Genomic DNA, 22,594 nt, shown 5'->3' with positions numbered 1-22,594 from the left:
AGCTGAGGCAGTTTGTCACCAGTCATCGGTCAGCTGGCTGCCAACTACTCCTGACAGCACATGGCAGCCCACTCCGACCTCTGACCTCCGGCTCCTCAGGGCAGCCCAGCTCCCCGGAGAGCCGTTGTTCACAATCTTAGCTGTAGAGGGCGCAGCTCACTGGCCCGTGTGGGAATCGAACTGTAAACCTCGGCGTTAGGAAACCACCTGAGCCACCGGGCCAGCCCAAGAACAAAAATTTTTAAATAACAGAAAACAGACCCACAAAAATAAGGAAAAAGGGAAATATTTCCTATCACCCAGTGAATATCACTATTAACACCTTATTGTGTATTCATGAGTAATTTTTCTAAAATAAGATCATACCATACATGCTTTTTTTCACTTAATAATCCTATTTTCCACGTCACACTTTTGCCTTATGTAATAGTCAGTATTCAAATTTTTCCAGTTTCCTCAAAAATGCCACTGGTAGCAAGTTTGTCCAACCCTGTCCCTTGCCTGGATTGCTGGTTTGTGCCCCTAGGTCTCTTCACAAGTCCCGTGCCTTTTTCTGGCTTTGCTAGTTGGGCCTCCTGCCCAAGAGTGTCACACCTGCCCGGTTGGTCAGCTGCCCCCTCATGGCCAGAACATATCACAGGGGCTGGGTGCCAGGCCATTTCAAACAGCAATGTTAACGTCCCTTCCACAGCAGAAGCCTACAGCGCTGGGCTGTGGCAACAGAACTGGCCTTAAGGTTTGGAAAGGGAAATGTGGGTTGTGCTGAAAGCACAAGGCGCCACCCAGAAGTTTGGCAAAGAGTGACTTGGAGTCGAAGAACCGTGGGGAGCGAGTTCACTGCGCCACCAGGACAGGACTGGCCCACCATCCTTCCTGCGCAGAGCCTCCGCTGGCTGCCTCTTGCCAGGTCACTTCCTTCCCAGCTGTGCTCACCAGCCTTTCCCCAGGCCTGTCCTGCCACACAGCAAGAGCTACCCCAGTGCCTCCTGGACAAAGGGCAGTTTTCAGGAGTATTTACAGATTCGCGCGTCGGGGTGCCAGCCTCACACCAAATCCAGGAACATTTACCGTGGGATGAGGACAGAGGCTAGGGTTGTTGGGCCTCCGAGAACAACGTTCCCACTGTCCACCCAGTGCCAGATCCCTGGGGGTTTGAACTCCTGAACTCTCTCCCAACATTCTAGTCAGACATCAAGTATTTAAAAAGTAAGAAAGATCAAGAAGGGTTCCCTTGCACCTGTTTCCCTCTCCTCCGCTGGGCCCACTCAGCTTGCTTCCCCAGTGACCTCACCCTAGATCCCAGGCTTTTCTCCCGGGGCCTCCCCAATCTTCCCTGCCATCTCCGTTCATCTTACCTTTGGCTCTTGCACAGATATCACGCCCTGAATGTCTCATGACTAAAAACTGCCGCTTCTTCCCCCCAAGCCCTTCCCCACCCTGTCCCTGTCTTCCTTGGAAATTCCAGCGTGTCTGTCAACTACTCTCAAGCAGAAATGGTCAGGACGAAGGGTGGGGCGCCCTGCAGAACTGAATCTACCCCCACACACACATCACTCCCAGGCCCAAGTCCTTACGTGGATGTGCCACAGAAAATAGCCAGCCAATTCCTGGGGATATGACGTGTCTACCTTTATATTATCAGAGCACCCCACAGTGTGTTTGCACCTGAATTCTCAGCCTGGAAAGCCTCAGCCATGGCCAGCTCTGCGGTGGCCTCCATTTTATTTGAGAGAAATGATTCCAGCACTGCTTCCTGTCTCTGACCATGGGGGCCGTTCCCTTACCACCCAGCTGGGCCAGCGCTTGACCAGGGAAGGCACCGTTGTCCTGCCGGTGTGGGCAGAACAGTCCAGGCTCCTGTAAAACCCGGCAGGGGTCAGCTCCCAGGATGGGGTCTGACACATGCAGGACCTTCCAGGCCACGTGGCTGCCACCCTAGCCTACCCAGGCTCTGAGGCTTCAGGCCTCTGCACCACACATGGCTCAGCTTCTGAGCCTGTCTTGGCATCAAGTCTTCCCATGGGGGCCACTTTTGTGGCAGCCTGGCCTGTGCTCAAGTATGAAGACAAAAGAATGAGGAACCCCACCTTAGTCCTTGGACTCTGCACCCCGCAGCTAGTCCATCATGGCCCCTCCTCCCGCCCAAGAGCCTTGGGTTCCTGCTGCTGACAGTGTCAAACCAAAACCCCTCAGAGGCACCAGGGGTGCAGGCAGAGCGCCCCACTGCCCCCAGCATGCACAAGGTTTCCCCAGTTCCCTCTCCCAGAGTGCCTTTCCACCCTTAAAGGTGTTTAAAGGGGGTATAATAGTTACCTCCCTCAGAGGGTCAGTTACTTAACACGTGGAAAATTCTTAGAAGTGTGCCTGGCACACAGTAAGTGCTCGGTAAGTGTGAACTATTATTATTGTGTTATTTCATTCCCAAGCCATACCAACCAGCGTGAACCCCCAGAAGAGCTCCTGCCACTCTTTGGGGTCACCAGCCAGCAGCATCTAAAATGGCCCTCCATTCCACGGACCCAGAGGTTGCTTTGACGATTATTGACGTGTGGAGCAGCGCCTCCGCCAGCAGGCCTGACTGTTCCGTGTGGGGCAGGGGCCCCCAGCCGAGCCCCACGTACTACGATGCCAACACAAAGAAGAACCCCACTTTCCTTTTTATGGTTTACAAGGCACTTTCACTTTCACATCAATTTCTACTTTGTGGAGTAGGCAGAGCAGAAATAGTTATTTGCACTTTCCAGATGGGGCCCTCCACACACACAGGCGATAAGTACCCTGTCATACAGCTAGTAAGTGGCCCAGTTAAGCTTCAAATCCAGCTCTGCTTGAGTCCGAGCCCAGAACTTGGTCCTCAGCACCAAGCTGGGTCACAACCAGTTAAGTGCATCTTTCTCCTCCTAAAAAGAAGCTCAGATGCCAACGGAATTAGCGACAGCCACACGATGAAAACCAGACACCCTCCCCTTGTCTCTGGACCAGCTCCCAGGAAAGGGAGAAAAACTGATATGTGGCCCCTGAGGCCTGCTCTGTGAGCTCAGCTCCTGGCAGAGAGCCTCCATGAGGAAGGCCTGATGAGCCCCCTGGGCCCAGGAAAGCTTCTTCCCAGAGGTGGGGCCAGACCGCAGGGCTCCTTAACTCTGGGGTCAGAACAAGGAGCGTCCAAGGCCAAATGTGTTGCCACTAACACACTAACCCTAACAATTCTGCCAGCCTGGTGCTATGCCCATTTTCAATGGAAAATTCAAGGCTTGGAGAGATGTGACTTTACAAGCTAACAAGTGGGGACACCTGAGGAAGGCTGGATTATACAGCCCGTGCCTCAGCCCTGGTCACAATGTTTGGAGCAAACCCACCCTGAGACCTAGGAAAGCACAGCCAGCCCTACCCACTACCTGCTCCTAAACCCCAGCCCAGAGGCAGGGCCCACCAGAATGCTCCCATGCCCCATTAGCCAGTTCAATGGGTTAGCGGGTCCCCCTTGTTGGGGGAGAGGGGTCAGCTCCCAGTCACTGTGAAGGCTCTCTGGGCAGAGGCTCCAGCAGGTCAGGGACTAGGGGAGAAGGGGGCAGGGGGAGCAGCAATGGGGTAGTGAGGAGCTGAGCACCACGCAGGCAGAAAGGGGATGTCGGATGCCCTGGGCCACTAGCGTCAAGTCTCCCCTCGGGGGCCATTTCTCTAGGCGACTCTACCACCTGATAATAAGGGGCCTGTGGGGCTGAGGCAGAGCCAGACTCAGGCAGACAGAGCTGGGGAGGCAGAGGCCAGTCCAGGCCCTTGTGGGTGTGTATGTGCGGGTGGTGTCCCTGCCTGAATCCAAGTTCATGAGCCCAGTAAGGGGATAGTTCACATTCATTTAACAAACATAATGGCCATGACCACAAAGTAGAAATAACAATGAACTTGAACTCCACCCCAAGCCCACCCCACCCACCCTCAGGGTGTTGCTTCTAGAAGACTCAGTGTCACGCGGTGTGTCATGCAGGGTCTCAGCTCACGCTGCCCACATAAGAACGCAGGATATGGTGAGGCCAAAATGGACCACCAACGGAGTCACAGATAGGGGAGTCATACCATTATATTCTCGCTGGCAACTGGGTTGGAGACACAGGAAGCAGGGGCCACACAATCTGCAACCTGCCATCCACTTCTCTGCCAACCAACCTCACTTGCTAACTGCAATCCACGCCCCCTGCAATCCACAGTGCTAACTGCAATCCGCGCTTGCTAGCTCGGCCACCATCTGCTTGCTAGCACCTTTTTTTCTCCTAGCGTAGCCACGGCAGTTATATTAGTGGCCAATGGCTCACTGGTTACAGCTGACGGCCAACTAGCCACAGCTGATGGCCATCCAATCACAGTTCATGGCCATTTACTACCCGAGCCAGCACCTTTCCACGTGAGGCCCAGAGCCTGGAAACTCCACTCCTGGCTCTGTCCCCACACTCGGTGAATAGAATTGTGCGACTGGTACCTGGCTCTGCCCGTCCCCAACCCCAACAAACGCTGTTCTCCTGGGCCCACCGGTCATTGGATGCACTTCCATCCTCCATGCCCCTCCCCCACGCCAGCCTCCCCCACGCCAGCCTCCCCCACAGCCTGCCCTTGACTCCTTTAATACATTTTGTAGTGTCCTGTGACCAAGTAAAACCCAAAGGCCCCTTTGCCCGCACGGCTCTGTGTGGAGGGGCCCTGGCTGAGGTCCCGAGCCTCCTGAGCCTCATCTGGCACATCGGCTCTGGCCCTGCTGCTTTTTTTTTTTTTTAATTGGAGAAAGGGAACAGGACTTGATTGGGGAAGAGTGTGTATTTCCACTGTATTTCCAGGACTCAGCAGCAACTCATTGACTTCTTTTTTGTTGCAGAGGACGCAGCTCGCTGGCCCATGTGGGAATCGAACCGGCAGCCCCGTTGCCCAGAGCTCGTGTTCCAACCAACTGAGCCACCCATCTGCCCCTGATTTACATTTTTTAAAAGATCACTCTGGCTGCTCTGGGGAGAATTGACCTCATGAGGGCACTGTGGGCGGAGACCCTAACCTTGGACATGAACCTCATACTTTCTGTCACCTCAGGCCAGGTCATCTGCCTAGTACAGACCTGCGCCACTGTGGGACAGGCTGCTCACAACTGTCCCTTGCCCGACCAATTCTTCTCCATCTCCAGCCTCTGGGACTAAAGGATGCATGTTCTCTAGTTATCATATTTCCTGTCATTCTGAATCCATCCGGGAAAGACCCACCAGTGACTTTAGAAGAAAGTGAATTACAGAGAGCAGTGGTTGTTTTTCAGCATTTTTACAGGCCCCAAGGGTCCGTGAGGTTTAGAGCATAAACGCAATGCAGTGTGTTTGCTCCTAAGATGTTGGGTGAGTTCGGAGCTGAGCAATAAAAGCCGAGCTGTGCTCTGCAGTTCAGAACAGCAGGAAGAGCCCTGGCAGAGGGTCACCGGGCTCAGCTTCAAGTCCTGTTTCTGCCGCTAACTCTGTGCAACCTCTCAGAACTTCCAGCATCTCTCTGGGCCTGAGACCCCTTCTCCAAGATACAAGCGGGTGGTGCCCATGTTCCTTAGGGCCCTTGCAAGCCAGAGGCAGCTGCAGAGAACCACCTGGTGATCTTAAGGCCGGGGCCTGGCCCTCTGGCTTCTGCCGTGATGTCAGGCTGAAGAGCTGGCCGAGGACCTCACGTGGGCCTCACCACCATAGCGGGTACAGCAGCCCTGTGCCCACCTGGCTCCCCAGGGGCACAAGCGGAAAACAGTCCTTCTAAGCCATTGCAGTGGAGAGGTTTTTTTTTGGTTTTTTTTAAGACTTTATTAGGGAACAGTGTGGTTTTTTTCCAAGTCAAGTTGTTGTCCTTTCAATCTTAGTTGTGGAGGGCACAGCTCAGCTCCAGGTCCAGTTGCCATTGCTAGTTGCAGGGGGCGCAGCCCACCATCCCCTGCAGGAGTCAAACCGGCAACCTTGTAGTTGAGAGGACGCACTCCAACCAACTGAGCCATCTGGGAGCTCAGCGGCAGCTCAGCTCAAGGTTCCGTGTTCAATCTTGGTTGCAGGGGGCGGAGCCCACCATCCCTTGCAGGACTTGAGTAGTTGAACTGGCAACCTTGTGGTTGAGAGCCCACTGGCCCATGTGGGAATCGAACCGCCAGCCTTCGGAGTTAGGAGCACGGAGCTCTAACCGCCTGAGCCACTGGCCGGCCCAGTGGAGAGTTTTTGAAAGATTAACCTGTTATTTTCTCTGATTTTCCTTTCCTCTCTTAGCTATTCCCCTGACTCGGGCGGCCCCAAGGAAGGGCAGTGACAGGGGAAGGCAGAAAGGGGAGTCTTTTCCTGGCTTTTGCAGTTCAAAAGCCTAGGCCTTCAGAAGAATGGAAAGGCCTCCAGGCACCCATTTTGTGTAACAACCAGCTTCCAGAGCCCCCACTGCACCCTTAGTCTAGAAAAGGACCCCCAGGGCAGCTGGAAGTAAAGAGCAAGTGTTACCACAGGCTGGTGGTCCTTGCAGAAACCGGTGGCCTGCCACACACTCCAGGTGCAGGCAGTAAGAGGATTTAAAAGCAACAATAAGACCCACTAGAAAGTATGCTTTATATCATGATTGTCTGCCAACAATTCTAAACTACGTCAGTGGTAAAATCCTGCTGCCTGAAAAAATTCCCCAAGTCTAGTTGTAAGCATTTGCTGCAGTTACTGCTGATTTTTGTAATATACATTATGTAAGCTGCAAATTAGCTCATGTTTATTGCTTGGCTTTTAATCAACATTGTGTTCTACATGGAAATTATTGCTAAGAACTCCCAGTCATCCAGTTGGTGTCCTACATGGTCCTGTCAAGAGAACTTTGTGAAGGGGGCAGATCCTGGGAGCTGACTTCAGAGCCAGTTCTTGTCTCCAGCTCCTGGGGCGCCACACTCCTGAGTTTAAACAGCAAAATGTAAAGCAAAGGACAAAACACTGTGACTGTAAAGACCAAGAAATAAAACATGAGTCATTTCAATTCTGTCACCTAGGAGACCACTGTGAGTTTTTATTTGGGTTTAAAATTTAAAATAGATAGAAAAAGATGATAGATAGATAGATAGATAGATAGATAGATAGATAGATAGATAGATAGAAAGAATAATAGATAAAAGGAGTTCTATTTCATTTTGTGAACACCTGTGTTTGAGGACCCAAAATCACACTGATGGACTGAAAGTGATATGGTATCCAGAGGGGACAGCGTAGAGGCTCACGAGTCTCCTCAGACTAAGAGCCAGAAGGAGTCCAGGTTGTCTTCCCTCCCCCTCCCCATGTGTGCAGGACAAATGCAGCCCTGCAGAGCCACTGGGCCGGCCAGCCGCAGAGCTGGGCCCTGCCATGTCTGCTGACCATGTCAGCTCATGCCCCAAGGACAGCCGATGACAGAGCCTACAACCCACCTTGAGCTGCTGGGGCAGCGGGGCTCAGCAGTGACTTGCCAAGTCCTCTGGTGGGAACCCAGTGCAGGGTGGGGAAGGTGGGAGAAGGCAGACACGGAGGGCGGGATCTGGTGACACACCGCAGAACAAAGAACCTGCAGAATTAGGCAATAAAGCGCCCAACCTTCCTGGGAAAGGGCAAGAAGTGAATCGTGTCATTTGCTGTCAACCCCCAAATCTTGGGCCCAAATCCCTAAAGCTGGCCTGTAAAACGGAGGGGAACCAGTTTCTACCCTGCAGAACAGGGACTTCCATCAAGTTGACTGACCTCACCCCTCTGGAGGGAGCTTATCCCAGAGCAAAGAACCTGCTGGTTCTGCCGGTTCCCCACCTCGGGAAGGCACTTCCCCAGCTCCCAGCCCCACTCCACCCTCCACCCCCCAAGTTTCAGCTCATCCATCAGCCTGGCTGGGGAGCCAGGAAAGTGCTCAGATCCTCAGCAGTTCCACAGGGCCGCACCCCACCCTGAAACTCCAGAAACAGCGGAAGCCAAGTCACTGTGCCTGGTACAACTCACAGCTGGGGCTGGGTGTCGTGCGCCCACAGGATGCCACTTAGCAGCCCACACCTGCAGCTCTGCCAGCTTTCAGTGTGCAGGCTACCAGGGACAAATTGCACTGGGAAAATAACCAACATCTCTGCAGATAACACCTACCAGCCCCCACCCCTGACACCCTCTCACTCCCACCTCCCCAGCCCGGACATTTCCCACCAACCAACCCTCTGCCCTTGAACATGGGCTTTGGCTTGGGAAAGTCGATAGCAACAAAGAGAGGCAGCATGTCTAAACCCAGGCATCTCTCCCACACAAGGAACCCCCAGGGCAGAAGGAGGTTTGTACAGCGCTGCCGTGTGGTTTATAGTGGCAGAAAAACTAGAAACAATACAGGTACTGGTAACTTAAATGATATTACATCCTGCAAAGGGATATTCTGCAGCATGAAACAAATCAAGTGTATCTGTAAGTGCCAAAGTTTTGAAAGCCATCCAAGACATAATGTTAAGTGGGGAAAGTGAGATCCAGAGCTGTATTTAGAGAATGATGCCATGATCTGCTGCTTATTCTATAGTTGATATTCACCCACCCATTCTCTACCTTTCTCCCATCTGCTCTGTGCCCCGGGAGGCCAACCTCTAAAGATCACAAAATCAGGGTTCCCTTGCTGGCTGAATCCCAGTTGCTTAGGTCAATGGAAGGCTCTGGCTATAGATCAGAGGGTGGAAGGAGAGAGAAGCGGGGGTATTTCTTCCCTCTGATCCCTCCCTGCCTGTTCTGATGTGACTGGGCTGTGTTCTGGCCAGGGCTGCAGGTACCGGGAGAGCAGGACATGAGGCCCTCTAAGTTTTGATGTTCCCACCTCGTATCATACCAAACACATTAAAATATACACACTTCTCACAATAAGTATAATTTTGGCTATGAACTTTTGAAGGGGGTTGTATAAGTTTCATAATTCTGATCCTAGGAGTAGGTCATGCATTTGATTCATAGGGTTTAGAATTTATTGCATCTATGTCTAACTATATCACAGGTGAACTGAGTTGCAGGAAGCTAGTTGAAATAATGATACTTAGCAAAATATTCATTAATTATAATTTTGAGGTTTTCGTTTTATATTTTGGAGCCAACAGACACATGACAAACTTTTAGGCCCTCTAAAAGCTCACAGGCCCTAGGCATCCTAGGAGGGCCCCAGGTCCACGCAGGAGTCAGCCCTGGGAGACACCAAGGCAAAAGAAACTGTACCAGACTCACAAGGGAAAGTCTGCTCTGCTCAGGGCCTGCTTCCTGAGCGAGTACACAGCCGGAAGCCCAGGGTGGAGGGAGGAGGCTCAACCCTACAGCTTGCCCCATGAGCCTGTGGCCTGACCGACCAGTCCCCCTCCAGCAGCCCAGCCAGATGGATAGGATCACAATGGCCCACCCATGGCCTCCAACCTGTTTTCTGGGCCATGCTGGGACTTGCAGCAAGACAGATGCCAGCACAGGCTGCACCCCAGCTTCCTGCTCTTTCAGACAGCCAAGTACTGAGCCCAGGAAACAAACATCTGGTCTCAGTCCATACCTCTGGCAGTATAGGCTGGGGGTTGCTGCTGACCCAGCCCACCCACCCCCACTACTAGACCTCTATGTGGGGCCCGGGTAGACTCCCCAGGGGAATTGAACCTAGGTCACCAAACCGGCACCACATGTGTGTACACACACACACACACACACACACACACACACACACACCTCGAATGCATGGGAGGGGCCAGCAGATCTCACCGTCCAAACCCCCAGTCAGGGCTTTCAGATCCCCCAGGATCCTCCCACCCTCGGGTTATGGCTGAGGTTCTCTTGCTCCTCTCACAGGCCAGAGCCAGGGGCCAGGCTGGCTGGAGACCCAAGGAAGGTTGGGCCCAGGGCAGGGTCCCTGGCCACTCCCCTAGCTGTGGCCAGGCCCTGCCCCTAAAGCTCACGCAGGCACAGCAAATACAGGGGGTGGGGGAGGCTTTTGGTTGGCGTGCCCCTGGCAGGAGCGGTGCCAATTCACTGCCATCCCAACAGAGCTAATAACCAAGTGGCTTGTCTTCCCCCAGACAGCTTCTTATTGCACAGTGACCAGGCCACTGTCTACCGTGTTTCCCCAAAAATAAGACCTAACCGGAAAATAAGCCCTAGCATGATTTTTCGGGATGACACCCCCTGAACATAAGCCCTAATGCATCTTTTGGAGCAAAAATTAATATAAGACGTGGTGTTATTTTCAGGAAAACAGGGTACATGTAGCCAGAAACAGTGGCCCCCAGCTCACCATGTGCTAAAGCAGGCTTGAGGGTTCCAGCCTGGAGCTCACAGTGTGTGGCGTTTAAGGATTTGAGGAGCAGGTGTTAGAGCAGGGGTGTCCAAACTGCAGCCCTCGGGCCAACTGTGGCCCGCAATCCATTGTTAATTGGCCCGCAGCAAATTCCAAAAATATATTGAGTTTACTTAAATAAACCAGGTGAGGCAATACGTACTTCACCTCGAGTGAGTGGCCCGGCTGTGTGTGTGTTTTACCGCATATGGCCCTTGGTGAAAACTGTTGAAAAAAGTTTGGACACTCCTTTGTTAGAGTCTAAGAAGTTCTGACTTTCACTAACACTTTTTGCCAAACTGTCCCACAAGGCGAGTCAGACAAAGCTCTTGCCCTGTGGCTCCCAGGCAGGCAGAGAAATGTCCCCCACCCACACCCCAGGCAAGGCTCTCCCAAGGACTGGGATGGGAGAGCCTGTCTTGGGACACCTGGTAGCCTCGGTACTGGGCGTCCCCTCTGTGGGTCTCAGCACTGAGTCACCTACTCCGAGGGGACCACCCTGATTCCCCCACTTAAGTAGACCTCACTCTTCTTTTCTATGCTAGCACCTGCTTCGTTCTCCCCTAGCACTTAGCACACCTGCTGTTATTTTGTTCATTTCACATTGGCTTGTCTATCTCCTCCACCATAGGGAAGCTCCACAGCGACAGGGACCTGGGCCAACTTCATTCATCACTGCATTCCTGTCATGAAAGCAGCTGCTGAGATGAATGAATGAATGAATGAATGACATGCAATTGAATCTTGAAGTACCAATAGGATTAGGACAAGTAGACAAGGCAGGAGATGTGTATTCCAGGCACGAGTCATTACTTGTACAAAGGTAGAAAGGCACGAAGAAACACATGAAACGTTTCTGAATCCACAAACACTAAGGTAAGCTGAGATCACCGTGCAGGGGAGTGGAGAAATGAGGCTCCAAGGGTAAGCAAAGGCCAGTGGACAGGTGTCTTGTAAATCACACTTGAATTTTCTCCCGTCCACAAAAAGAAGCTTTCAAAGGGTTTCAAGAAGGCGAATAATATGACCAGTGGGTTTTTAAAAGATCTGTCTGATGGACTTTCTCAGGAAGCCACTTAGGAATTGACTTTGACCAGGCCAGGCCTGTGCTCTAGACTCGGGGGTTGAGAGCTTCTGGAAGGGAGCAGCCACAGGAAGTGGGATGGGAGGCGAGAAGGGGGCTGCAGCCAAGGCCTGGAACCACCAACACATAAATGCAGTCAGTAAAGAATAAATGTCTGAAGAACAAAAAGGATGGTCGGGGAAAAAAACAGGAAAGAACTGAGCCGTGGGAACGCAGGTGTGAAAACAGCTCAAGAAGGAAACATCAAGAGGGTCAAGTGAGATAAGGACTGAAGGTGCCCTGGATTTGGCCACCAGATGGGCAGGACCCCGGAGCAGTTTCGTTGGGAACAAACCATGCCGGGAGCAGTGCACTCTCCAGCCTGAATGGGGCTTGGGCTTCGGATGGGCATTCTGGAGCAGTCCTTTATCTGTCAGCATACTTCCGTTCAGGGTCTCCTCCAAGTCTGACCACAGTGATGTCCTGGACCATGTGATCCTCAAGACTAGAGCGTCAGCCTCCTTCCTTTGGGGAAGGGACGTGGAAGGACTCAATGGAGTATCAGGAGTCCCAAGTCCCAGTCCTGTCGCTGCCACTTGTGAGGGTTATGGGCCTCCTGGGGTGATGGATCTAGGTGGGTCCTACATTTGCTTCTGTCGACCCAGACTGCCCCAGTACTCAGGTACACAGCGCGGCACAGGTGGTCAGGTCTCCATGTTCTCTGACTCGTCCCCCTGCTGCCCCCACATAGGACTCTGGATTCTCCCCCTCACCCGAGTGGCCCATTGTGTGAGCTGTTTTTGTTTTCTGTTGTTTTTCTTTTTTGGGGGGGGAATATTGGGGAACAGTGTGTTTTTCCAGGGCCCATCAGCTCCAAGTCAAGTTGTTGTCTTTCAATCCAGTTGTGGAGGGCGCAGCTCAGCTCCAAGTCTAGTTGCCGTTTTCAGTCTTAGTTGCAGGGGGGCGCAGCCTACCATCCCATGCGGGAATTGAACCACCAACCTTGTGGTTAAAAGCTTGCACTCTAACCAACTGAGCCATCCCAGCCGCCCCAGTGTGAGCTCAATTTTGATGGGAACAGAAGCTGAGTTGAGAAAAGAGAATATTTACTTTTTCCGCCGAGTTGATGCCCAAGTAAATAGAGTGGTCCCATAAGAGGAGCCCTCGCCCTGCCCTCCTCCCTCCAGGGCAGCCTGGAGCATATAAGAAGGCTTCCGCTGGGCACATGCCACACAAGACCCTGGATCCAACCACCGGGAGCCTCACTCACCAGCCTCATGCCACCATGAATCTCGCTATCACCCTTGCCCTGGTCACCCTGGCTTTCTGCTGCAGCCCTGGTGAGCTCCCCTCATCCCCAAGCTGGGCTCAGGAACTCTCTCTGCCACCCGGTTCTGCTCAGGAGAGGAGTAGCTGTCTGTGCCCTCTGCTTAGATGTTGGAAGGTCCTGGGAATGCTGCCGCCCAGCCAGGAAGCTGGGCAGTGCCCCAAGCCTGTGAGGAAATCTGAGAAGGTTCCCATCTCCCGTATTCAACACCCTCAGAATGGAATAGACCAGAGGGAGGGGTAGACAAAAACGCATGTCTCCAATGACCAACAGAAGAGGAATGATGCACTCCCCAAAGCCCCGTCTTGGACAGATCCCAAGATGCCAAGAGACATTGGTGCAACCTCCAGGTTTGGGGTCTCCACCGATGCTGGCAGCCAAAGGGGCTGGAAGGAGCTGCAGAACCTCATGTCTCCAAAAGAAACCCAACCCAAGGCAAGGTCTCCCATTCTGGACGGAGGAATGTTCTGGAAAGGGATCTTCCCTTTGGGAAAGAGCCAACCCAAAGTGGAGCTTTCTAAACATTGTTGTCTTCTGCAGAAAGGATTAGGAGTCTCTAAACAGTCGCAGATGTCCCTGAGAGGAAAGGAGGGAGAGAAAGCGAGAGACAGAGAGAGAGACAGAGAGAGAGAGAGAGAGAGGAGAGAGAGAGAAGGAGGAAAGTGGATCACACCTCCAAACAAGTCCTCTGATTTTGGGGAATTGGTTACCTGTTTTTTACTCTGTATCAGCCTCTTATTCTCCTCTTAACAAACAAAACAAGAATTTTGAACAAATTCCAATGAATTCACTTCAAATGTTTCATAATACCCACAGAGATAAGTTTTATGGTCCTGGGGGGAGGGGTGGCAGGGGAGTTAGAAAACCAAATCCAGGAGGCAATGGAACAACTATTGTGTAGAGGCATTTGTTTTAAAGGGGAAACAACACTTAGGACTGAAATGCATTTTAATTCAAAGGTCTCAGTGCTGTGTACAAAGAGGGTGGCTCAGCGAGAATGGGCTGAGATGTGTTAGGGGTGGGTCTGGGACACGTTTGCACATTTGTGTGTGCACATCTAATAACAGCAACGCTATCTAACACTTAGTGAGCACTTACAGTTTCACCTATCACTGTTCTAAACCCCTTTCACATATTATCTCTTTCATTTTTAAAACGACCCTATGAAGTAGGGATGCTACCCCCTTTTATAGGTGAGAAACCTGAGCTACACAAGGATACAGTAAGTTACCAAGCAGAGACCTACGTTCTGGAAAGGGTTTGACTTGTGACTTGGTGGGGCCCAGGAGTCTAGGCAGAAAAGCCAAATGCGCACACCAGGCAGAGAATTCAAGGATGGGGATTTGACTTAGTGGGAAGATGAAGCACTCAGGGAGTAGGAAATGGTGACTCTCACCCAGGTTCCTGGGACAGGGACCTGAAAAGGGAGCAAAAACCTGGGGATCACTCTGGGTGAAAGGAACACGGTGGGGCAAGAAACAGACACAAGAAGCGTTTCTGTCTGCCGGTGAGTGTGCCACAAAGCCCAGCGTTCATGGTGCAGGCCTGTTCCGGCCAGGCTCAGGGGCTCGCGCGTGGCTGGTACAAGTGCTCCTTCCTGCCAGAACCTGACTTTGCTACATGCCCCCAGCATCAAGTGGCTCAGACCATCTAGGACAACAACCAGAAACCCTCAATGACCTCTTCCCAGCCCCCACACTGCATCAAAACTCAGATCAGCAGCTTCTACTATCAATACTCTGCCTAGAACCCTAACAGAAAGAATAAGTGGCATTTTGCCCCACCCCAACCCAGGAAGTGCAAAGGAGGCTCAGGCAAGCCACAGAAAGCTGGCTGCAACCCAGAAAGTATCCACACAGCACCAACGAGCCAACTGCTTGGAGCAACACCAGATCTCACAGTCTACTCCATCGACGAAAAGGCTGCTATCTCTTGCTGACAGGCCCGGCTGTTTGCATCTGCGGCAGGCCCAGCCACGGGGCTGGCCAGCTTGGAAAAGGGCCAAAATAGATGAGCTTTCTGTCTTCTGTGCTCCAGCTTCTGCAGAGATCTGCACAAGCTTTCTCCATGTCATTAAAACCCTCTTTCTGGGCATGCTTTCTGAGCATGAGGCCACAATTGAACTTTTCAGCCCGGATGCAGACATGCGCGACGCAGCGATGGAGAAGAGGCTGGTGGACACCCTCCCCAGCAGGCCGAGGATAGCATCATGAGACTCATGGTACCCGGCTTCCTTCACTCACACTCCTTGGCAGTGGATCCCCCAAATCCCTCGGCTGCATTGTCGGCCCATTTTGTGGACCCTTTTCTAATCCAGACAGGAGAGTCACAATGCACATATTCCTGGGGAAGCAGGTACCGTCATCTCACCTCTTGTTAAGAGGCTTCTGAGAAATAATCAAAGCCCTTGCGAGCTGAGTTCCTCGCAGAGCAACTGAATCTCTTAGCTGACATGGAAGTTTCTGTGTATCGTCATGTGGGTCTAACTCTGAGGTTCATTCAATATTGTTTGGGGTTTTTTTTAAGTTTGTTGTTTCTTTGTTTTAGAACAAAATGCTAAAAAGCCCACTGTGTGCTTATGATTTGGAAGCTGAAGACAGCCAACTTCTAAAGTCCCTGCCAATCCACGCACACTTCCTTTACTCTGTCCTCCACAGCCCGGCCTGGCTCCCCCGATAAAGTACAAGCATCTCACCTTTGTGCCCCTTCCTTTTTTTTATTTACCTGCTAGAGTGCGAAGGTCTGCCGCTGCTAGGGTAAGGTTAGCCCAAACAAAAAGAAAGGCAGTGGTTATGCAAACACATGGGGCCCAGGCCCGTGTCTCATTTCCGGTCCACCGCCAGGCTAACCACAGACAGCCATAGCGGCCTCCAACACACACTCCCTTCCACAGACAGCCGGCCTGAAAATGTACGCAGAGCCCTGTTCTAACTGCATCTCCAGGGGAAGGTAGAGGGGGCTCCGTATATCCCTATATCCGGTGGCAACTGACCTCAGGCTGAAGCCAGGCAGACCTCCCAACCCCCATCCATTTAGCGATGAAATTAACTCTTCTGTTTCCTCCAGTCCCTTTGGGATCTTGCTCTTGGGTGGAAAAGAAATATTTAAGGTGATTATGATGTAGGAAAATTTCTGAGTGCCGGGGCGAAATCTAAGAATGGAAGCAAGGACCAGGGAGAGGCAGGGAGTTGCAAAAGAGGATAGTTTATTAAAAAAAAAAGAGTCGCAGCTCTCAAAAGAGAGGGATCCTGACTGGGATGCCCAGTGACTGAGGCAAAGGCTCTTATTTTTATATCGTCCCTTGCCTGTTTTGGAGAAGGGAGCTGGTGACCTTCTAATGGAATTTGTCTAGCAGGTTTGTTCTGTATCACCGTCCTGAAGGGATTAACAAAATAATCCATTCCTATCTATCAGATCTGCTCTGTTTGTTGGGCAAAAGGGATTTACGAGTTAACTTATTAACCTCAGGGCACCATTACATTTTTGTCCTGGAGTGAATGAGCCATTTCAGAACCTGGAGTTTCAGAATATGGCTGCCTTCGTCTATTCCACCAGGGACCTTCTTGTCTACCTAACAACATGCTAACTAACCTGGCTCAATTATGCTATCCAAACATGTCTGCAAGCAAAGATGGAGCTTTCCAGAGAGTTACACTTCCCAAAGACATTTCGAGCATTTTGTCAGAGCAGTAGGAACCTGTGAGGGCTGGGTAACCCCGTGTCAGAGTCCCTCAAATCACACACAGCACATGACAAAGGCTGGAGGGAAGAATGGACTCGATGGCTTGGTTAGGGATCCAGGGTCTTGCGGGTGACTTTGAAGAGTGACAGACCCTGAGGAGAGGCCCCCGAAACGGTGGGTTAAGTTTTTTGCTCACTTCATATTTGTTCTCTGAAATTATTTGTCAAACTATTTTCTAAAGGGGGTGGAAACAAGAAAAAACCCTGCTTATGCATTTTCTAGATCCTTTATCTGTCACCATTACTAGAACTCCATTTCCAGAGTTAAATTGTCGAGGCCCACCAGTCAAACTGTCCCTTAATGTCAATCTTGCTTAAGGACCTCTCTGCCCAGAAGAGGCTGCAGCGGATGGGGGGGGGGGGGGGGGGGTCACAGCCAGACTTGTCAGCACCTGGTTACTACTGTCCACTGGGCAAAGCTCTAGCTCTAATACCAACGCCTCCCTGTAACTTGTCCCCATTCCCTGAGGCCCGGTCCAGTCAACTTTTCTGCAAAAAGAAAATCGGTCACCCCTTTTTTCTTGTGGCAAAGGATTCTTCAGGCATGAAATTAATCCCTAGGTACTGACTGGCACTTCCAAAGTGTTCACAGTGGTGCCACGTACTCTGAGGAGACTGGGAGCAGATTTCATAACTCATATGTACAAAACACTTGCTCTGGGCCTGAACCACACGAAGCCCCAAGTACAGGAGAGTGAAGAAAACAGTGGCCTCTAGACTCAGGGAGCTGGCAATCTAGTGGGGAAGATTGTCAGCGCCCACAAAATCAGCAAGATTGACAAACAGATTAATAAACTATGATTAAAGCCATAAAAGAAATACACAGAATGATGTGAGCAAGAGTAGCTGAGTAGTTTGGACAGGCCAACTTTAGCTCAGGAGTTCCCCAGCCCAGGATTTGGGGCTGGTGGGGGCAGACAAAAGATGCCTGGAGCTCCCTCCAGTGCCCCATACCCTTTTTGTGTGTGTGTTTAATTGGGGAATAGTGTGTTTTTCCAGGGCCCATCAGCTCCAAGTCGTTGTCCAGTTGTTCTTGTCAATCTTTAGTTGCAGGGGGCGCAGCCCACCATCCCATGTGGGAATTGAACTGGCAACCCTGTTGTTGAGAGCTCGGGCTCTAACCAACTGAGCCATCTGGCCGCCCCTCCCGAAGCTCGGCAGCTGGTTATCTTCAATCTGGTTGTGGACGGTGCAGCTCACTGGTCCATGTGGGAATCGAATGGGCAACCCTGTTGTTCAGAGCTCACACTCAGGGGGGTGGGGGTGGGAGATGAGGGTAAGGGGGATCAAATATATGGTGATGGAAGGAGAACTGACTCTGGGTGGTGAACACACAATGTAATTTATAGATGATGTGATACAGAATTGCACACCTGAAATCTATGTAACTTTACTAACAATTGTCACCCCAATAAATTTTTTAAAAAAGATGACTATTTAAATAAAAAAATATATATTAAAAAAAAGACAATTAAAAACATTAAAAAAAAAAAAAGAGTTCACACTCTAAGGAACTGAGCCATCTGGCCACCCCCTCCGCCGCCCACCCCCCAACTCCCATGCCCTTCTTGAGGCCCTCCTGAGCCCTGCCCTTGGATCCAGGGCAGGATACTTTTACAGTTCCTTTGCTCTAGGTCTCTGTTACCTGCCACAACAGAGACCTTCTCCCCTTATAATCCTACCATCTACCTGGTATCTCAGACTCCACTTGTCCCTCCCTGTTCTGTTTCTCATCTCAGTAAATTCTATCTTCAATCCACAGCTGCAACTTGAGGGACATCTTGACCCCTTCCTCTCCAGCCCTATCATGTGCAGTCAAGAAAGTCTCCTTCCAAGGCCCCAATGGGAACTCCCTCCAGGTGCACAGGGCCACCCTCTGCCACACCGCAGTCTCACCTGCACAACCCCAGGGCCCTCCTAACTGGCCCCCAGCTCACACTCTAGCGCTTCTGCAGGCCATTCTCCACACACGGGCCAAAGTAATTTTTATCACGTGAAAGCCCCTTTCCACTGCCACCCCACCCACCCCCACGTGAAATCCTTCCAAGTTTCCCAGCGCACTTATCATAAATCTCAAAATGTACAGCGCGCCCATCACTGGCTTTCATCTCCCACCCTCTTTCCCAATGCTCACTCCCTCGGCTCGATCCACGACCCCTGCCCCCACCTCCAGGGCCCCTTCCCACCCCAGCACCTTTGCACAGGCCACGCAGCGTCAGTCGCTCAAAAAGTATTGTTGATTAGTTTTAAAAATCTCCCTAGAGCAAAATGTGCAAAGAACAGAACTCGTCATAAAGATGCGTCCCGTGTCGATATAAAAACCCCGATTGCCCTCTGTCCTGTGGCAATCGGTTCCCGGCGGGGGGGGGGGGGGGGGAGAGAGAGAGAGAGAGAGAGAGAGACGGAGGGAGAGGAAGAGAGTCTCGATTTTTCCAAGAAATAACTTAGTCGGGCGGGGACGCGCCTTCCCCTCCCTCGGTGCCCCGTGCTGCCGCGGCCACTAGGAGGCAGTGTCGACCAAGGTGTCCAGGAGCGGACGTGGGAGCCAGGCAGGGGGGTGGGGGGGATCGGCCCTTAGGGCTTCTAAACACTGCACGCCACCGCACGGCTCGCTCTGCGGGACAGACGATAAAACACAGTTCCTTTCTAGGGCTTTTTTATCATCTATATGATTGCTTTAATTTGACTTTTGAGGTTTGTTGTTGTTTTTTTCTATCAGAGTTTTAAGGAAAAACAAGGGCAGTCGCACCAAGTTACTGCCTGTTGAGCCCTGCCAGTGATGTGTCAGCCCTTTTGGAATTAGTAATAATTTCATTCCCAGACAATTCCAAGGGCACGTCCAACAAAATCTAGAACCTGAGCTGACCCAGAAGGTAGAGAGGACCAAGTGGCCAAGGTGGAACAGACCTTTGACCTCCATCTGCCCATTTTTAAAGTTTGGAAGCAGAAACCACAACCTAATCATTACTTTTACTGATTGCTTACTCAGTGGCAGGCGTTTTCACAATTTCTCATTTACGGATTCCTCGCACAACCCAGATTCCAGAGCCGAGCCCCAACCCTTGCCCTACAGAGTGGGATCCCAAATGCAGGGATCTCCTGAGACAATAAATGAAACGATCCTGATGAAAAATGTCCACCCACGCCCAAAGTACGCATGTGCACTCACAAACTCTAAAGACACTACAACCTGCCCTTCATTGTCTGCCACAGATGAGGTCCCATGACTTTAAGAATTCCAGAGCACACCAGGGGGATGGGCAATTCCAAAAGAGATGCTTGGCCCAAGAGGGGGGCCTTGCTGGGGACCCCCTGCCTCCCCCAGCTCTCTCACTCCCACACTGCTAAAGCCCTGGGTTCTTCTGCATGCAGCTCATTATTAACTCACATCTCTTTGCTTGGGTGAGCTGTCCACCTAGGTGAGTGTTGTTCAAAGGGATAAGGATCCAGGGGCATCAAAGGTTCAGAATTTTAACTACGTATTCACAGCTGGGGAAATATTTACCTAGGGCAAATACAACACAGGTATTGGGGGGCGGGGAATAAAAAGAAGGACAAGTGTATTGCAGAATGTCTCTGCCTCAAGGGCACTAGAGATGTAGGTGATCCACAGGAATGGAAGCTGTCAACACACAGAGATGTGCACCTCATCTTAAAAGAGCAGAATGTAAGATGAACTGAGCACAACGCCAGAAAGAGCATGTACCTGTGTTGCCAGAAAGCAGAAGAAAACTTTAAAAATGAAAGAATGCTCACGGGGTTCTTTCCCGTCTGCATGTGCTTAATCATATGTTATAGCCCAGGTCCGCAAACTGTGTCCCACAGACCAAATGGTTTCTACATTTGCAGAAGGAGGAGAAAAAGTTGGTCCACCTCATATAAATATATAATTATATAATCAGTCATTCTTCACTATGAGTGTACCAAACTCTAAACAGGGAGGCCAGTGTTTGAATATAAACTTCCTGCATTTGAAAAGTATTAGGCACAAACTATGTAAAGAAAAAACTTAAAATGTATCTCAACAAAGAAAAAAAAAAGATTAAAAACAAGAAACGTATTTTTATCACTATTTGTTTTAACATACATATCTCTGAGGATTCCAGAAGAAGATCACATATTTTGATCACATTACCGACTGCACTGCGAATCTGGGTGAAAATTTTCTTTGAAAATGATGTTACCCCACCCCACCCCAACCTGCAACCAAGGGAGCATTCACCCTTGAAGAACACTAAGGAGAAATGGTAGTTCCTCAAACATTGCTGTCATGTTGCAAAATCCAAGGGCTTGCCGGGATGGTATATCGGTGAATAGCACGAATTGATTGATGGGTAAGACCACCTCATATTATACCCTTAACACGTGCGCCAGTTGAGGTTAGCCTGGCAGAAAAATCTATAAATGATTCACAAGGCAGGAAGCGGAAGCAAAACCAGCCCGCATCAACTTTATCAAGATGATGTGGATAAAATTATGTCTCGTTTACAGCTGATGCAATGCATGCTATTTGCGAATGCCAAGGCATTTGCGGGCAGTAGTAATTCACTGCAGGATGATTGCCGCTCAAAATGGCTTCAGAAAGATGATAAAGAAAGCCTTGATTGATGATGATAGGGCCACACAAACGATGCTTTCTGAAACATGTAATTAGGGACTCTGTCTCCCCAGCACTTACAGAGCACACCAACAGGCACATGGGAACAGTGTGAGGGTGAGTCATCGGTCCTGAACCACCCAACATATTTCCACGAGCAAACTAAAATTATAACACTTAAAAAAATTATAGTACGTGCAAAAAAAAAATAAAAATCTGAAAATAGATTCAGCTAAGCATGCACGGTCACCAGCGTCGGAATGGATAAACTGGGGGTTTGGAATTCAGATTTGTCCCCCATCAAGTGAATGAATTCCTCGCCTGTCGCAAAGTCTAATTAACTCAAAATATCTGTAGTTATGTGCGGAAGCACCTCCGTCATCCCATGTAATTGCGAGGCGTATAACTGTAGACCATCCTTTGGAATTCCGTCCATATGGCCCTGGTAATGGAAGCAGGTACTCCCTGAGCCGTAGGACTGGAACAAGATGTAGGTCAGGCATCCCCAGGGGAGATGAGATGAGGAGCGGGCCTTCGGGCCTCAGGGGGAGGAGAAAGGATCTCCTGACACACTGACCCTATGTGTCCAAAGGGTCTCTGACTCTGGCTTCTCAATTTACCTTGAACTTGTCCCCTTCTCTCTACTCTTATTGCCAATACCAGGCCTTCACCATGTATGGCCTGAATTACTGCCTCTAAATTACTTTCCTAGGGCTGCTGTAACAAATCACTACAAACTTAATGGCTTAAAAAAACAACCCACAAATGTATTATCATATAGATCTGGAGGTCGGAAGTCCAGAATGGTTTCACTGGGCTAGAAACCAAGGTGTCGGCAGGCTGTGTTCCTTCTGGAGGTTCTAGGGGAGAGTCTGTTTCCTTGCTTTTTCAGTTTCTAGAGGCCACCTGCATTCCTTGGCTTGTAGCCCCTCTCCTCATGTTCAAAATCAGTAGTGCAGTCTCTTTTGATCTCTCTCTGACTCTGGCCTCCTCCTCAGCCTCCCTCTTCTATGTATAAAGACCCCTGTGACTATATTGGGCCCATCCAGCTGATTTGCAATCTTAATTTCATCTGCAGCTTTCATTTCCTTTTGCCATGTAACCTAACATAGTCACAAATTCTGGGGATTAGGACATGGACATCTTTGTGGAACAATTACTCTACCTCCTAAATGGTCTCTAAGGTTTGTCTTGCCCCCTTCCGCAATACAGGCAGACCTTGTTTTATTGTGCTTCACTTTATTGAGCTTCACAGATATTACGTTGCTGTTTTTATTGTTTTGTTTTGTTGACAGATAAAGGCAAGACCCTCTACCAGAAAAATGCGTAAGACTCACTTTATTGCAATAGTCGCTATATTACTGAGGTCTGGAACGGAACCCAACATAATCTCTGAGGTCTGCCTGTATTCCTCCCAGGACTGCCAAAACTCAAACAGTAATTTCATGGTTTTGCTTAAAATCCTTTCCTGCTACCAGTCAGTAAAATTCAGACTCCTCACCGGGCACCGGGGCCCCTCCTGGGAGACTGGCCCTCCCTCTCACTCTGGCCTCAAATCCTGCTGCTT

At 50.6% G+C, this 22,594-nt stretch overlaps 2 protein-coding genes across 2 annotated transcripts in view; one reads left to right on the top strand and one right to left on the bottom strand.

Annotated features, from left to right (window-relative positions):
* The window catches only part of AHNAK (AHNAK nucleoprotein), a 121,078-nt gene that overhangs the window by 12,203 nt on the left and 86,281 nt on the right, over positions 1–22,594 (bottom strand). The window lies entirely within an intron of this gene.
* SCGB1A1 (secretoglobin family 1A member 1) lies at positions 12,377–15,553 on the top strand. Its single transcript, XM_033120351.1, is given in 4 exon segments — positions 12,377–12,702; positions 14,727–14,882; positions 14,885–14,910; positions 15,533–15,553. Coding segments are annotated over 4 exon segments (318 nt in total). The 5' UTR covers positions 12,377–12,587.

The sequence above is a fragment of the Rhinolophus ferrumequinum genome, chromosome 11, assembly GCF_004115265.2.
Source record: "Rhinolophus ferrumequinum isolate MPI-CBG mRhiFer1 chromosome 11, mRhiFer1_v1.p, whole genome shotgun sequence".
Lineage (NCBI taxonomy): Eukaryota > Metazoa > Chordata > Mammalia > Chiroptera > Rhinolophidae > Rhinolophus > Rhinolophus ferrumequinum.
The sequence above is the reverse complement of the archived record's forward strand: the minus strand, read 5'-3'. Positions and strand labels throughout refer to the sequence as shown.